Here is an 18,821-nt window from a genome sequence, read left to right as displayed (position 1 = left end):
AAATGAAGCAAAAATTCTGCACAAGATTCAAATATGTCATGACTAATGCATGTCACAAAAGATTCTCGACCCCACCTCTTACACAAGGCTAATGCACAAGAAATGAAGCAATAAGTATATGTGTTAAATGAATTAAAATAAAAATAAAAACATCTAAATAAAAAATAAAAGTTATGATAAATCGGTGCATGCAATGGTATAACATAATTTAGCATGACAAGAATGCATGCCTCTATAGCAATCTAGTCCCCCCACCACAGACATGACGAGACAAGACACTGCAGGGAATCTCGTCCCCACCACAGACATGACGAGACAAGACACTGCAGGGAATCTCGTCCCCACCACAGACATGACGAGACAAGACACTGCAGGGAATCTCGTCCCCACCACAGACATGACGAGACAAGACACTGCAGGGAATCTCGTAATAACCTATGCATTTTGGCTATAAATATGTTCCCAAACTTGTTCATTTTCTTCATCACCTCTTATACTTTCATCAGAGCAACTTATCATCAGAGCAACTTTGTGTTTCATCATCAACAAACATGTCTCTCCTAACTATGGGTCAAGAGCATCGAGGAACCATTACAAACATTGCTGATTTTGTAAGTTTGAGTAAACACTTAATTTTTTTTCACCTTAAATTTACTAATTTCAAATACTTATGGGTAATGTTTTTTTTATAGGATATCACGAGATTTAGGACCCGTGCTGGACCGATGAATGCTCCTGACCCTTTGATTGAGGACTACGTCAAACGTGCGGGATTTGGTGAGGTAATGAACTTAACAGAAAGCAAAGTTGATATGAAGTTTATATTAGCATTGTGTGAGCGTTGGAGGCCTGAGACCCATACTTTTCACCTTCCAATGGGTGAATGTACCGTCACTCTAGAGGACGTGTACATGTTATTGGGTCTCAAAACAAATGGAAAGGCAGTGTATGGAAATGTCCAACAACCAAACGCTCTCTGCGTCGAATTGTTGGGTGTGGATTTAATAGAGGGTGAGGGGCGACAAAGGGGTAGGGGACAAGGTATAAAGCTTGCTGGCCTTCAACTAGCTTATGATAACCTTAAATTGAATGATTTTTCTGACGAAGAAAGTATCCTACAGAAAACTAGGATGTATATTATGTTATTGTTTGGTAAGTTTTTATTTCCCGAAGGCACGGGAAATAGTGTTAACTTTATGTACTTGTGTTTACTTGGGGACATTGATGCAATAAAGACATATAGTTGGGGTTCGGCTGTGTTAGCATACCTCTATAGTTCCTTGTGCAAATGTGCAAAAAAGAATAGTTGTACATTTAGTGGATGCGCATTCTTGCTACAAGCATGGGCATGGTGGAGAATGCCGGTATTGGCCCCTGCAAATCCACACAGTTTCGCCTTCCCTTACGCTTCAAGGTAACTTTTGGATCTTATTTTAATTACTGCTTTTTATTCTATTATTATTTGTAACTATATTGATTTATATCTTTTAATGTGTTTAGGTTCAATGCAATCGGAATGGATTACACCAATACGCCTGTATCCAAAATCATTTTCTACCGCCAAGTATTAGATCGACTTGGACCCCAAGAGGTAAGACCACTAAAAATTTCCATTTTCTAAATATATTTTTAAAATTAACTATCTTCTATATTTTGAAATTAATATTATTTGCTTTGCAGTTTATTTGGAGACCTTACTTGGAATTGGATCACGAACCCGACCTTGACGAGGCGGCTATTTGGACGACAAAATCACCCATCATACGGTTCACCACTGTGGAGATGCACCAAAGTGACCGTGTGAAGCTCCAGTTCGGCATGCATCAAGGTATCCCTGACCCACCTGAGCCTGACTGTTTGGGACGTTGGCATCTGGCGAAGGTTAGCGAACAGTGGTACGTAGAAAATTACAAGACGTTTGCAATAGATCAGCGTAAAATATGGGCTCGTCGATCCAAATATGTTCTAGAATTTCCTGTGGCGCCAGGAGAAATGAAGCCAACTGTTGACTATGTTAACTGGTACAGATCGGTCACAAATCCTGAAATGATTGTGTCTGCCCCTTTCTATTTAGCTGACCCGCGAGCACAACCTCCATATTTTGGAGGACAACAACAACCACCACCAAATTACCACCACCAACAACAACAACAACCGCCACCAAATTACCAACAACAACAACAACCGCCACCAAATTACCAACAACAACATTACCCACAACAACACCAACAACAACAACAACAAAGTTACCACCAACAACCAATCCAACCACAAACACCTTTTTACCAACAACATTCCCAGCAATACCACCAGTTTTTTCCATCCCACCCTCAACCACAAAATCAAGAATTCCATGTAGGCAGCTCTTCCACATCACATTTCCAAGAGTTCCATGCGGGGAGCTCTTCAAGATCACCACTAATAACCCCCGACATGGGCATAGAAGAAGAATACCCGCAATACACCACATTCGACCAACCAACGTCACAGTACACCAACCAACAATTTGACCTCAACACACCACCACAACCATTGTATTTTAACCAAACCGGCTCCACCACCAACTTCCAAAACTTCCAAGCCGCACCCACTAGGAGAAATTTCAACCCGCCTAGACAAAGCTTTGACAGCGCCGCGGGCACCCGCCTATCCTATGGAGGGAATTCTAGAGGTCAAGGACGGCCCACAGATGTTGAAGACCCAGATTTCATTGAGGGGCCGTCGACTCAAGCACAAGACGAACCAAATAGAGGGGGGCGTCGTCGCAGGAATAGGGGGCACTACCAACTCGTGAACCGTCTACACGACCCATTAGACAACCTCAATGTGGGTCGTACCATGGTCCACGTGGCGCACAATAAGATTTTTATTTGTATCGTTAATGTATTTTGAGTTGTTTTTCAGTTTAATGTATTTTGTGTTGTTTTTCAATTCAATGTAATTTGTATTTTGGTTATGTTTAATATATTGGTATTATATTTCCATCTTAAAAAATATAAAAAAAACAACTAAAAAAGTAATATAAAAAAAAACAGAAAAAAAAATGAAAAAAAAAACAGTTAAAAAAAATACCAAAAAAAAAAAAGAAAAAAAAAATATGGGGGGGGTGTTGTCGCCTGGGGGGGTGGCGACAACACTTAAAGGAAACAACGTAGGCGCCAGTGGGCCTGGCGACCATATTAAAGCCCACAACGTTGTCGCCACCCCCCCTGGCGACAACGTGTATTTTTTAGCAAAAAAGTGACATTTTGGTAATTAATTTGAAAACCTTGTTATTTTTGGAATTTTTTTAAAAAAATTGGTTATTCAAAAAAAAAATTCTCATATTGTACCAAAAAAAAACTTTTTTTAGTGGTTTATAATATATACTTGAATTTTTTGTATTTATAGCAAAAATTGAAATTAATTTAACTTGTTTAATTAAAATGGGTCTAATATTTTGTTATTTGTTATTTTTATTGAAGTAAATAGATCTTTATATATAAAAAGAGAAAAGGGGTGATGCAGTGACAGTGTAAAATATTTTTATACTGTCAACCAATCACCACCCATGTATCTAATTAAACCACTTTTTTATTTAAAAAAAAATTAATGATATGGAACATTTATGATTTTCTATTGGATGACAGTGTAAAACTATTTTACACTGTCAGTGCACTACCTTTTAACTCATATAAAAATCCTGAGCCAAAACGATAGAATTAGAATTTATTTATTACAAAATATAATAAAAATCGTAATTCCAAAAAACTAAAGCCCAATAAAAAAAAAAAGTTGAGTCCATACCGTTCTTCTCTAACCTATATATAAACAAGTTTTACCAGATTGAAGATCTATCAAATCCTATCAACAAGCGATTTTCACCCCTTTCTCTGATTTTACCACTTTCGATAAGCGATTCTCGAACTGTTTCGAGAAGCGATTTTCATCCCCTGCCTCCGAACCAGATAGGTTTTACATGTTCTACAGCAATTCCATTCAACCAATGCCGGTATGTGCCGAATAATATATATATTTTTATATTTACTTCGGGAATGAATTAAATTATATATTTTTATATTTACTTTTGTTTTGATTTGGAATGAATTAAACTGAATTGAATCGTTCCTCAGGCATACATGTTCTACAGCAATTCAATTCAACCAATGCCGGTATGTGCCGTTCCTCAGGCATTAGGAGAATTTTTAAGGGAAGTAGAAGTTGCCTTTCATGATGACAGGGACAAGTATGATCAATTTTGCAAACTCTGGCAAGATATTCAATTTAGCAGAATTCCTTTTTTAGTTTTCGAAGCAAAATTGAAGAGCTTGTTTCAAGGACATAAATATTTAATTTTGGAATTCAACAAACTTGTGCCGAAACATGCTTCACAGTTTATTGAAGCAGTCAAAGTTGCTTTAAAAGATGATTATCATGCTTTTATTAAAGTTTTTCAAGATTACAGGACTTTCAAAGATGATTATCATGATTTTATTAAAGTTTTTGAAGATTACAGGACAAGAAAGATTGATGAAAGGTGTCTTTCTTCAAGAGTGAAGGAGCTGCTCAGAGAGCATGCGCTTTTAATCAGCCAGACAAAACCTCCTTGGGATGAACTTACTTTTGATGTGCTTTCTGTCATTTCCCAAAAACTAGATTTTGACGACCTCTTTCAGTTTTCTCGAGTCTGCGCAAATTGGAGACTTTTTCATAAATCAATTGATAAATCAAAATTCTTGATATCCCAAGAACCATTACTTGTTGAGTTACCATATTCCTTTACTAGCCTACCCAAACAAAAAGTTTATCCATTGAACAAGATGATGATGAACATGTTGAGTTACTCACATTACCCCTCCTTCCCTATCTATGTTACCTGTTCATGTGGATATTTCATTATTATAGCGGACAATTCTTCGCTTCTGCTCATCAATCCATTTACAAGAATAAAAAAGAAGGTAATTTGTCCATCCACCTTTGAGAGTTTCTCATATCAACATAAATACCATGCATTACTTGATTTTGACAAAGATTCTGAGGAATTTGTTTTGGTATTTTTATTCTATGCGTCCAACAGTCTACATGTCTATCAATCTCGAAATAATGGTTGGGTTACTTGTTCCACTGACTATCCCCAAGATATTTACTACTTTGATGACGACTTTGTTAACCTTATTTCCGACTTTGTGGCTTTGAACAATATAATATATGTTGTTTCTTTCCAGGCCAGGATAGGGGTACTCAATTTGAGTTCTGCAAATATTGAATTTTTTAAAATGGCTAATTCCCTAGAATTAGAATTAGCGAGATCATGGTTTAACTTGGTTAAATGTGATGAACAACTTTTTCTAGTTCGATTATATCGTCATCTTACAGGGGGGTCTCCTCCGCCGGATAGAAAAGTTTTCAAGATAGATTTCTCAACCATGACTTACGTGGAACTCGAAACCTTGGGGGATATTGCATTATTTTATGTTTGTTTTAACAGCTGTAAGGCATTGAGCAACCCGAATAAATGGGGGTATGAGAGCAACTCTGTGTATCAAGTTTGTAGTCATCCTATTCATCAAATACCCAATTGTACTTCTGTGTATGAAGTTTGTAGTCATCCTATTCATCAAATACCCAATTGTACTGTTTATAATTGGGATAAAAAATCTCTGAAATATATTGCGCCTCCAAATCTTAAAACAAAGGGCGGCAGCTTAGATTGGTATTTTATAATATGAACTAGATTATTCTCTCTAATTATTGACTAAACTTTGTTCGTTCTTCATGTTACTATTTATTACTTTTGCTGTAAAAGAAATATTATCAAGTATATTTATTTCTATTATTTTGTTAGGGTATTTCTCCAATTTTATTAACTTTACTGTTTATATTCTTAATCGTTCTGTTCTATGTGCTTAGTGAAACCACTTTTGGGGTTGTTTCTCCAATTTTGTTAGGGTTGCATCCAATAAATCTTTTCATAGTGAAAATGTACAACATTGAACCACTGTAAAAAGATGAAATCAGGATGGAGTGCTTGGTCATTGATTTCTATAAATCTTGAATTTATATTAATTTACTATGTGTCTGCATTCTAATCTTTTCAATCCAAATATTACATTGTAAAGGGATATCAAGTGTTCTAATATATTGGTTGATGTAAATGGTTCAGTCAAGCTTGCAGATTTTGGGTTGGCAAAGGTAATCTTCAATAAAACTAATTTATCTTTTTTTTAACTTTTGCTAATATACAGTCCAAATGCTGGCTTCTCGTAGTATTAGTCAGAACCATGCACGCATACTATATTTTGAACGTGCAGTTTATAGTTCCTCCCCAAGAGCAATGATTGTTATCCTCATTATCAAAGGGAGGCAGAACTGCTGCAATCTTCTGCATAATGATGTTATCAGGGCCTGCAACTAGAGCTACCTATTGTTAAGCATACTCCAATTTCAGCTACCATCCTAAATCTATTGTGAATCAAGGCCCTGCAACTAGACTTCATTTAAATATGTACCATTCTTAGCTCAAAAGTTGCTTAGTTTGAATATTAGATGATTTTATAAAACACAGTGACAACTTGATGGAACAAAAGTCTAACTTGATTAGTTTGAAAATTAGCCTTAATTTCTATTGCAATTGATCTTTTTTTTTTTATGTCTTGACATGTAATTTGGGATAGCATCAAAATGTATCTTTGCATGTGCAAAGGAAATGGAAAAAGGAGGCATACTGACTTTACAATTGGGCTTGGGAAACTTCCAACCATTTTGACCATCAAAATACGACCCTATATGTAATTCAAAATTGAACCCTTCATGAATTCTTTGCAATGTATCATAACATGTATTAATCACTTGGAATTTTGCTTTCTATATATATAAAAGTGAAGAATGTAACTTGTACAGAAATTTGATATAAAAACTTGATTAATATTTATATTGTCATTTTACAATACCAATAAAATATAATACCAATAAAACATTAATATAGTTTTCTCTATTGAGTCCTTAATATTTATTACTCTCTTTATAACTCTTTTAATTTACTAAGCTCATACCATTACTAAAGGATAATTTTGTAAAGTAACAACAAAATTTGAATTTACTTTTAATTTAAGTTAAATATAATTTAAAGATAATATATGAAAAATTAAAATATATATTATTGATGAAACAATTTTAGTAAAACCATTTAGTTTTTATTTTATATATATATATATATATATATATATATATATATATATATATATATATATATATATATATATATATATATATATATATATATATATATATATATATATATATATATATATATATTAAAAATAATGGACTATTTTAGTTGAATAATTTTATTTTGATTATTTACAATTTTATTACATTTTGAAAACAAACACGTTCGTACCACACCATTACCCGTGCGAATGCAGAGGTTACAAACTAGTACCGTATGAGCGTACGGGTAATCAGACCAATTTCTATGTGAACACAGGTAATACACCACCGTGTGAATGCACGATTAATTAAGCCAAAATCGGTGTGAGCGTACAGGTTACGCACCAGTATCGTGTGAACGCACGGGTAACGAGTCTAAAATTCGTGTGAATGCATGAGTTAACATATAATATTTTTTAAGATAATATATGAATAATTGAAATATATATTATTGATGTCTTTATGTTAAAAATATAAAATTTGATACAATTTTGATTTTATTTTAAAAATATGTTTTTTTTTTATATATGAAAAATTTATCATTGATCCAGATATTTTTGATAACGATGCCTAAAATAAAATATTTATACACATGAATATGAAGTTATTGATCAAAATATTGATTGTTAACGGGACATGAAGTTATTGATCAAATTTTTTAATTAATTATACATTCAATTATTATTTTTTTACGGGTAATCAGACATTTTTATGTTAAAACATATACATCTAAAACAAATGCGCGTCCCGTACTAAAACCCGTGCGAACGCACGGGTTTGTTACTAGTTTTTTTAAAATTGTTCCTACAAAAGTGACTCTTTAATTTATTACGAAAAAATAAATTAGAAAAAATCAATATATGCAATAAATAATGAGTAATCCGTTAATTAATATTACGAAGACTTTGTGTATAGGTACATAAATTTTAGGGACAGACAAAATAAAAAATATTCAATAATCACGGTTTATCATTTTTAACATTATTAACAATAAAATATTTATTTAAATATTTTTTGTCACAATCATAATTCTTAAAATATTTATTTAAAAATTATTAATTTAAAATATTTTAACAGAGATTTTATTTTGTTTCTTAAAGAAATTTAAGTTACTTATATTATAAAAGAGATGAAATATAATTATAATTGTTACTAATTTTATAATTTTATGTTTAGTAACTGAAATAAGAAAATAATTATAATAGTAACTGAAATATAGAAATGATTAATTTTATTATTATTTTTTAAAGTTTATAAAGTTGAATTATATTCAATTAATGCGTTGATTTTAAATGAAATTCTTGATTTAGTGCGTTTATTTTATAAAAATAATTATGATTTATTAAAAGTAGTAATTTATCTTTTAAATTTTTATTTTGAAAACGTAATATTACTTTAAAAAATAATAAAAAATTAGTAAAAAATGTGAGTATTTCAAATAATTATAACTTATTATTTATATTAAAACATAACTTAAAAATTATTTCAATATTTATTCCAATTATATATTTTTTAGATTCATCCTACAAATATATGCAATATATATGTTAATTGAATAATTATGAGAAATTGTTAAATTAATATTACAAATACTTTATGTATACAATTTTATTTTTCTCTAAATATAATGTTTTTTGGAAATAAAAATTATATTTATGAAGAATAATATGAACAGTATTAGTGAACATTATGTGAACAGTGGTTGTGAACTGTGTCCGTATACAGTGCGAACAATGACTTTTAGCAGTAAATCAAAGTTGGTTAATGTAATGTAAAAAATTGGTTAATGAAGTGATGAAGTTGGTTAATAAACGTTTAGATATTAAAAATAATTTTTAATAGTAAAACAAAGTTGGTTAATGAAATATGAAAAAGAGAATCTCTTTGTAGACCCCCTATGAGGAAGGACCCCTAGCGAAATTCTCAATTTACCCTTGTTTCGGAGATGCATCTCCAAAATATTTTTTTCCAAAAAAATCACAGACTTCGGAGATGTATCCTCGAATTCATCAAATGGGGGGGGGGGGGGGGGGGGGGGGGGGGGTGCCTCCGGAGATACATTTCCGAAAACACCAAATTCACATTTTTTTGTGGTGTTTTAGAAATGCATCTTCGAAACATGCAGAAACTGTTTTTTTTTTTTTTGTAAATAATGTTTCGTTCGATCCCGTAAATTAAATTAAACGACAACTTGACAAATAAAACAACACACATATGGGAACAAAATAAAAATATCATATATACAAATAGATCTAATAGTGTACGGAAATGTCGATAAAATACAAACCGAATACAAATAAATACAAAAGGCAAACAACTACTGTGTATGCCTAACCCTAACTCCCTAAGACCTCCGCTGTCTGGTATACCTCACTGCACTGGACGACTCTCCCACCATCCTCTCCACGACTGCAACCGCCTCGTCCCCGCCCTACGCGATGACACCTCGGTCCAAAGCGCCCCGTCCAATCATATCTATTCGCTGGCAGAAGGAGATCAATGGCATGGTCATCCTCGACCTGCTGGTTCTCCATTATCTCCTTGTATGCTCACCTAGGAGCTCCGGGAACATCAGGTGTCATCAGAGGATGTGACACCCGATAGAACCATGCAGGACCGGTGGAGGAGTTGTGCAAAGAGACCTCTTGTACAGGGCCTCATAATTCAGTAGTCACAATGGTATTTATTATGATATTGCTGGCATTTATAACATTTATAGGATCAAATCATTCATTCTTGAAAGAATTTCCACAACCCAGGCAGGAGAACATAATCAATCAGTAGAGCATGGTGTGGAGGAAGAAGTAGTTCAGGAAACTCCTGGACTCAATTAAGCTTGCGTGGGGTGCCTTAAATCTTTTATTATTTTAATGATGAATAGAAATATTAAAATAATTTGGTGGAATTGTAGAGGAGATGCTGGTAAAGAATTTTATAAATATAGAAAATATTACTATGATATGTACAAACCTGAAATCTATGAGTTCATGAAGACTAGGTGTGATCCCATAAAACTTCAAAAACCTCTGAAAAGATTAGGTTTTAACCATTTTTTCTCATTTATCAATGAAGGCTATGCGGGTGGCATTACAGTAGCTTGCAGAGATGAGCATCCTAAAGTCTTGTGGTGTGCCTAGGATGAACGATGGATCCACTTAAATTTGAGAGCAGAAGATGGTAGGGATTGGTGTCTGACTTCGGTTTATGCTAGCCCTGCGGAACAGAAAAGAAGAGTGTTGTGGGAGTCTATGCGTATTTCAGCTCAAAACAATAATCTCCCATGGATTGTGGCGGGAGATTTCAATAATATTTCTTACCCAAATGAGAAAAAGGGTGGCACTGTTGCTTCTATTAAGAGATGTACTACTTTTAGAAATAATATTGAGGTTTGTAAGTTGTATGATCTGGGAGCGAGCGGCCCAAAATTTACATGGAGAGGTGGAATGTATCATGGTGGCCAAAGAATCTATGAGAGGTTGGATAGAGTAATTGACAATGAAGATCGAAAACTCTTGTTTCCTGACAGTTTTGTGAAGGTTCTTCCCAGGGAAAATTTTTCAAACCACCATCCCATTATGTTGAGTCTCTCTAGCGAAGGCAATGATAACATGAGACGACAATTTAAGTTTGAAAGTGCATGGTTAATGAAAAATTTTTATTTCATATAATTTGTAGTGTAAGCAATGAAATGAACTAATTTGTTTTATTATGTCAAAAAATTATAAAAGAAAAATACTATGTTTGCGAGTTTGGACGAGAGAGGAGGGGAAGACTTTTGAAAACGAAAATTTTAAAAAATATAAGAAAATATTTGACATCTTTTAAAAAAATTATTTTATTTAGAATGATAAAAGAGTCATTATCATTACTAAATTAATAAAAGAGTCGTGAATAATTGAATTGGGGATTTAAAAGACCTAATAAATTTTAAACATGACACATCACTATAATAGATTTGAATTTTAAAAACGTTTTTTTTCCTTAAATATAAAAATGCTGTAAAAAACACCAAAAAAATATTTAAAAAAAACGATGTTGACTTTTAAATAAATAAAAATTATTTATTACATTCATATGAAAACCATTGTAAACATGTTAAATTTATATATGTAATGGCAAATTTTATTAAATTTGTGTCTATAAAAAAAGAAATATCTTCCATTTTTTTGCAAGTGGTTAAAAACAAATACTAAATCTACAAGACAGATAAAATGTGTTTAATTAGCTCACTTTTTTTAATTAAAAGTCATGTTCAATAATTGTTTAGTAATTTATTTATGTGTAGTCTCCTCGTACCTTTACAATTATTGTCAATATAAAACGCATTTGAATTTAAATAAATAATAAATATGTAGAATAACACTGATAGCCGACTTGCATTGTCTAAGTTTGAACATTTTAAAATAAATAAAACAAAAAATATTGACAATAACGTCATATAATTTTCTTAATAATAATTTAACAAAGATCATCTGAATTTGAACCAAAAATTCAATTAAACTTTGGCATGTCATGAGCAGCATTTTTTAAATTCTTCTTTCTTAAAAAAGTTAATAAACACTTGTCATGAGCAAGATTTGTGCAGAGTATTCTAGAGTTTGAGGTTGTTTCTTACTCTTACTCTTATTATCATTATCATGATTGATGATATATGAAGTTGTTAATTTATAAATATTAATAATTTATTTGTATTAATACATAAATTTAAATAAATGTTATAGTTAAAAATTAAATTTTAAATTAATAAATTACACTCATATAATTTAATTATTATCTTTCTAGAAACATTCTACCTAATTAAGATCCATCAAAAGTCATACTACTATTTCTGGTCCTATTTATAAAAAAGATTTCTTTTTCAGATACATTGAATAAATAATGTATTTGGACAATATGTTGTCCAGATATATTATTTATTCAATGTATCTAAAAAAGGAATACTTTCTTATAAATAAGACCAGAGGGAGTATATAACATTAGAGGTGTACAAAAATATCCGTTGTAATGTCTAAATTCATAACTAAATCTAAACTAATTTTTAATATTTGGATATAGTTGAATGATTATTAACCGGTTTAGTTATTAATAGTTTGCTTATCCATTCAAATAGTTCGGATATTATTTTGGATTCGGTTATAATCCGGTCATTATCCAAATCCAAATGTTTTAACTGTCAAAATAAATTAATTTTTTTGAAAAAAAAATTGGAAAAATTAATTTTTAAAACTGTTCTTTTATTTTATAAAAATCAATTATATAATCATAATCAAATTTATAACCAATTTTAATTAAAATATAATTATAATTATACAAATCATTTAAATAATTTTAAAATAATTAATATAATTTAATTTTTAAAAATAACCAACCATACCTATCCTTATATACCATCGTCACAAAAACTATAGTTAGTTGCTTTGTGTAAACCAAATAAGTTAAATAGTGAACATAAATATCAGCAAAAATGCTTAACATGATTTGAAATTAAAAAAGAGAAAAAGAAAATAAACTATTGCTCTTCTAAGAATGAGCCATCACCATATTAAAATTTTCATGTGACGATGTTGAGAGAATTCTCAACAAAGACAAGAATAAATTGTATTGAAGAGCTAGCCAGAGTGGACTAAAAGATAAAAAACTGAACAATGATTTATGTTCAAAATTGTACCAATTTGACATCACTACTCAAGTGTTTATTCCACAACACTACTCAAGTGTTTATTCCAAATGAATCTCTTGTATACACTTTACCATTTTATTTTCAACATTTTTAGACAAATATTTTCAATATTTATTGATCGTTTAGCATAATATATTTTATTTCCAATGTTATAAATTATTTTTTTATTTTATAAATATATTATAAATTTAATTGAAATATACTGATGGTATAATTTTTTTTACATAATTAGTTAAACATATATGTTAAATATTAAATAAAAGTTTGACTTTTATTTTAACCACTTATAAAGTAATGCAAACGCATAATGATGATGAATTGACCGTATAATTTTTTTTTGCAGTGACTTGATAACACGTAATTATATCGTATATTAGGCTCGATTATAACATAAATTGTTTCGTTATTTTATTATAATTATATATTATTACGGTATTATGTTGGTATTTTCCTTTGTTTCAGGTATTATGTTTATGCAAGAAGCATTTGGAACAAGAAGAAGAAATCGAGAAGAAATCGTATTAAAAAGGCAAAAGAACCCAGTTGGAGGTACTGTAGTGAAGTGAGGTGCAAATAGAGGAATCCAAAGTGGAACACGCGAGGCCTAGCCCACGTGAAGCTGAAGCCCCCACGTCTCCAAGTGGGAGACGATCGTCTCACCCTCCACAAATCAAGGGACGCACGTCCCCATCATCCAAGCCACGTCTCCAAGTGGGAGACGCCCGTCTCCAGTCCACTGCCACGTCTCCAAGCTCCTAGCCCACTAAGAGACGCCCGTCTCCAAAAGCACGTGGACCCCGCCACTTTCTCCACTATTTTCGTGGACAATTCCAAGTCTTCCTAGATTTTCTCAACTTCTCACACCATGATCTCCACTCTCTCCACTACTTCTCACATGATGCTGAGAGTAACCTCCATTGTCATTCACTATAAAAAGAGTCTTAGCATTCATTTGAAGGCATCCAAGTTTTAGGCGCGGAAGCGCTGTTCATAGTTTCAGGCATAAATTATCACTTTGTAAAAGTGGTAGTTTCTCACATTGAGGAACTACCACACCATTAGTTTTAGGCCTACAATTTATGTACTCTTGGATCACAATCTTGCCGACATTATTTCAAAGCTTTATTCAAGTTTCAAGATTTGCTTTGTTCGTAATTTTATTCTGTGAGATATTGGATCGAACTCTAGTATTGTCGAAGGGTAGCTTCTTGGTTCGACAGTTCGACAGAGTTAAGCATGAAGTCGAAGGATTGTTCACATGCTGGTGTCGAAGTGTGCATGCTGTAGTCGAAGATGGGTCTAGCATGCAGATGTCGAAGATGCTAGGGTTGTTAGCATGTTAAATTAGGTTTTAGTGTTTAAACCCTAATTTGTTAAGTTAGCCTGTTTATTAAGTTGGCTTGTGTAATGGGCCTTGCTGAAAAAGCCCATTAGTTAGTATGTTAGGTTTTATTATAAATAGCATACTAGTCTCTCATCATTGCTAAGCTGCAAATCCTAATTTAGGGTGAGAGAGGTTATTTGTTATTCTTGTAAACTTGTAATCTTGTTTTAAGAGAAAGTAAAAGAATAGCAGTTATAACCAATTCTTGTGTTCTTCTTCTGTTCCCTAATTCCCTATTATACTTTGTTATTGGTATCATTTTTCACAACAAATTGGTGCGGTGAGCGTGGAGAAGATGCCTTCAACAAAGTATGAGATTGAAAAGTTCACCGGAGTGAATGATTTCGGTCTGTGGCGCTTGAAGATGAAAGCCCTACTGGTTCAGCAGGGTTGTTTGGAAGCATTGAAGGGAGAGGCAGCCATGAATGCAGAATTGACGGCAGCGGAGAAGACAAATATGATCGAGAAAGCACACAGCGCAATTTTGTTGAGCCTTGGTGATAAGGTTCTCCGGCAGGTATCAAAGGAGACGACGGCATCAGGGTTATGGGTGAAACTTGAAAGTTTGTATATGACCAAATCGCTGGTAAATCGACTCTACCTGAAGCAAGCTTTGTATTCATTCAAGATGATTGAAGATAAAGTATTGGCTGAGCAGTTGGATATGTTCAACAAGCTGATTCTTGATCTTGAAAATATTGATGTGAAGATCGATGATGAAGATCAAGCGCTGTTACTATTGTGTTCTTTGCCTCGATCACATGCTCACTTCAAAGAAACTCTCTTGTATGGAAGGGAGTCCCTGACGTTTGAAGAAGTTCAATCAGCCTTGTACTCTAAGGACTTGAATGAACGAAAGGAGCATAAACCTTCGACTGTTGGCGAAGGTTTGGCCGTTAAAGGAAAACTCTTACGAAAGGATGGTAAGTTCGACAAGAAGAAAGGCAAAAGCCAGTCGAAGACTTACAGTGGCGAAGCATCTGGCATTCGATGCTACCATTGTAAGAAGGAGGGTCACACAAGAAAGGTGTGCCCTGAACGCTTGAAATATCATGGAGGTAAGGATAATGGCAACGCTGCCATTGTTCAAGATGATTTCGAATCATCTGATGTTCTTGTGGTTTCAAGCAGTGACTCTAAGAAGGAGTGGATTATGGATTCAGGTTGCACTTGGCATATGACTCCAAACAAAGACTTGTTCGAGGAATTATGTGATCAAGATGGTGGATCAGTATTGCTGGGAAACAACAAGGCTTGCAAGATTGCAGGTGTTGGATCTGTGAGATTCAAGCTCCATGATGAGTCAATAAGGTTGTTGACTGAAGTCAGGTATGTTCCTGATTTGAAGAGAAATCTGCTTTCTCTTGGTGAATTCGACAAGAAAGGATATGTTTTCCAAGGAGAGAAAAGTATCCTAAGAGTCATGAAGGGTTCGAAGGAAGTTTTGAGAGGCGTGAAGAAACAAGGCTTGTATACCCTTGAGGCTGAAGTTGTAAGTGGTTCGACAAATATTGCATCCACGAAACCTTTGTCGAAAACAGAAATCTGGCACATGAGATTGGGTCATGTCAGTGAAAGGGGTCTGGTCGAATTAGGGAAACAAAATCTGCTTGGTGGAGACAAAATCGAAAAGCTGAAGTTTTGTGAACCCTGTGTACTTGGAAAATCTTGCAGAGTGAAGTTCAACAAAGGCAAACAAAGAACACATGGATCCCTTGATTACATCCATGCTGATCTTTGGGGGCCTGCAAGGTGTCCATCACATTCAGGAGCAAGGTATTTTCTATCCATAGTAGATGATTATTCCAGAAAATTATGGGTATTCATCCAGAAGACTAAGGATGAAACTTTTGAGAATTTCAAAAGTTGGAAGACTCTGGTTGAAAATCAGACTGGCAGAAAAGTCAAGAGGTTGAGAACCGACAATGGCCTTGAATTTTGCAATGAGGCATTCGACAGTTTTTGTGCTGCCTCTGGTATTGCAAGGCATAGAACTACTGCAGGTACTCCACAGCAAAATGGTTTGGCTGAAAGGTTTAATCGAACTATTTTGGAGAGAGTCAGATGCATGTTGACTAGTGCCGGTTTAAAGAAGGTGTTCTAGGCTGAGGCTGTTTCGACAGCAACATATCTGATAAACAGATGTCCTTCGACAGCGTTAGATATGAAGACACCTGAAGAAGTTTGGTCGGGACATCCACCAGATCTCGACAAACTGAGAGTATTTGGCTGCATAGCCTATGCTCACATTAGGCAAGACAAGGTCGAACCTAGAGCTCTGAAATGCATGTTCATGGGATACCCTGAAGGAGTCAAAGCTTATAGGCTATGGTGCCTAGAGCCAGGTCACAGGAGGTGTATCACCAGTCGAGATGTAGTTTTCAATGAAGCTGAAATGGCTTTTAAGAAAACTGATGATGTTTGTCGAAGTACAGAAACATCTGACGAAGAGCTGGAACAGGTAGATATTCCTGTTGAGGTGGAGCATGTTGATGCTGAATTGCATATCCCAGATGAAGTCGAAGAAGAAGCAGAAGATGCTGAAGTTGAGGAAACTGACGATGACTACCTATTGTCGAGAGATAGGTCGAGAAGAGTCATCAAGCCACCTCAAAGACTTGGATATGCAGATCTTATAGCTTATGCCTTAATCTCTGCAAGTGAGGTTCTAGACGAAGAACCTAGAGACTATAAGGAAGTTATGAGGAGTCGAAATAAGACTGAATGGGTGAAGGCCATGGATGATGAGATGAAATCTCTTCATGATAATCATACTTGGGAACTGATCAAGAAACCTGATGGGGCAAGGTTAGTCAGCTGTAAATGGATTTTCAAAGTTAAGGAAGGAATTGAAGGAGTGACGTCGAAAAGATACAAGGCAAGGTTAGTTGCAAGGGGTTTCACTCAGAAAGAAGGTGTCGACTTCAATGATGTGTTTTCTCCTGTTGTGAAGCATAGGTCCATTTGAATGTTGCTTGCCATGGTGGCACAGTTCGATCTTGAACTGGAACAGATGGATGTGAAGACTGCGTTCTTGTATGGTGATCTAGATGAAACGATCCTGATGAGGCAACCTGAAGGGTATGTCGAAAAGGGGAAGGAAGATTATGTGTGCAAGTTAAAGAGATCTTTGTATGGGCTGAAACAATCTCCTCGACAGTGGAATAGGAGATTCGACAAGTTCATGGCACGCATAAGTTTCATTAGAAGTCAGTTCGACCACTGCGTTTACTTCAGATTTCGACCTGGTAATTCATTTGTTATTTTGTTGCTTCATGTGGATGATATTCTCATAGCAAGCAACAATGTTGAAGATGTGACGAGGGTGAAGGCTGAACTCAATAAGGAGTTCGATATGAAGGATCTGGGAGCTGCTTCCAGGATTCTTGGAATTGACATTCGAAGAGATAGAAAGAAGTCTAAGTTATGTTTATCTCAAGAGGCATACCTACGGAAGATTCTTGAAAAGTTTGGTATGTCGAATTCGAAATCAGTTGTGACTCCAACAAACCCTCAATTCAAGCTGAGTATTGATCAGTGTCCCAGTACTGATGTCGAAAGAGCCTATATGAATAGCATCCCATATGCTAATATAGTTGGTTCTTTGATGTATGCTATGGTCTGTACTAGACCCGACATAGCATATGCAGTAAGTCTTGTAAGCAGGTATATGGCGAACCCTGGAAAGGCTCACTGGCAAGCATTGAAGTGGATTTTAAGGTACATAAATGGGTCTCTGAATAGAGTCCTAATTTATGGTGGAGCCTTGGGTAAAGATAGTAAAGCAGTAATAGAAGGACATGTCGACTCTGATTATGCAGGTTGTATGGATTCCAGAAAATCTATTTCTGGATATGTTTTCACTATGTTTGGCACTGCAATTAGTTGGAAAGCAACACTTCAGAAGGTTGTTGCTCTATCAACCACTGAAGCGGAGTATATTGCCCTAACTGAAGCTGTGAAAGAAGCATTGTGGCTTGAAGGTTTTGCGAAGGAGCTGAAACTTCAAGGTCGAGGTATCACTGTTAAATGTGATAGTCAAAGTGCAATACACCTGTCGAAGAATTCAGCCTATCATGAGCGAACTAAGCACATTGATGTGAGGCTGCATTTCGTCAGAGGAGTAATCGAGCGTGGAGAAGTCCAAGTGCTGAAGGTTTCGACTGAAGACAATGCTGCTGATATGATCACCAAGACATTGCCGAGTTGCAAGTTTTTCCACTGTATGCAGTTGATAAAGCTGCATGAAGAAAGTTAGTCTGTTCCTTGACGTTGTAGAGTTAGGTCCAAGGTGGAGATTTGTGAGATATTGGATCGAACTCTAGTATTGTCGAAGGGTAGCTTCTTGGTTCGACAGTTCGACAGAGTTAAGCATGAAGTCGAAGGATTGTTCACATGCTGGTGTCGAAGTGTGCATGCTGTAGTCGAAGATGGGTCTAGCATGCAGATGTCGAAGATGCTAGGGTTGTTAGCATGTTAAATTAGGTTTTAGTGTTTAAACCCTAATTTGTTAAGTTAGCCTGTTTATTAAGTTGGCTTGTGTAATGGGCCTTGCTGAAAAAGCCCATT

At 34.4% G+C, this 18,821-nt stretch overlaps 1 protein-coding gene across 6 annotated transcripts; it reads left to right on the top strand.

Annotated features, from left to right (window-relative positions):
* Positions 1-3,800: 3,800 nt before the first annotated feature.
* Positions 3,801-6,877, top strand: LOC131601091 (uncharacterized). Of its 6 annotated transcripts, none has more exons than XM_058872824.1 (4): positions 3,801-3,991; positions 4,113-4,937; positions 6,143-6,171; positions 6,654-6,877. In XM_058872824.1, exons 1-4 carry the CDS (start codon positions 3,959-3,961, stop codon positions 6,769-6,771), a joined length of 1,005 nt encoding a protein of 334 aa, XP_058728807.1. In that variant the 5' UTR covers positions 3,801-3,958; the 3' UTR covers positions 6,772-6,877. The 6 variants fall into 6 exon arrangements, 4 of the variants coding, with proteins under 4 accessions (XP_058728807.1, XP_058728806.1, XP_058728808.1 ...); XR_009283577.1 differs by lacking the exon at positions 6,143-6,171 and adding an exon at positions 6,225-6,484 and having other exon boundaries at positions 3,803-3,991; positions 6,654-6,729; XR_009283578.1 differs by having other exon boundaries at positions 3,804-3,991; positions 6,099-6,171; positions 6,654-6,729.
* Positions 6,878-18,821: the final 11,944 nt, after the last annotated feature.

Source organism: Vicia villosa, linkage group LG5, assembly GCF_029867415.1.
Source record: "Vicia villosa cultivar HV-30 ecotype Madison, WI linkage group LG5, Vvil1.0, whole genome shotgun sequence".
Lineage (NCBI taxonomy): Eukaryota > Viridiplantae > Streptophyta > Magnoliopsida > Fabales > Fabaceae > Vicia > Vicia villosa.
This window is presented reverse-complemented; position numbering and strand designations above follow the sequence as displayed.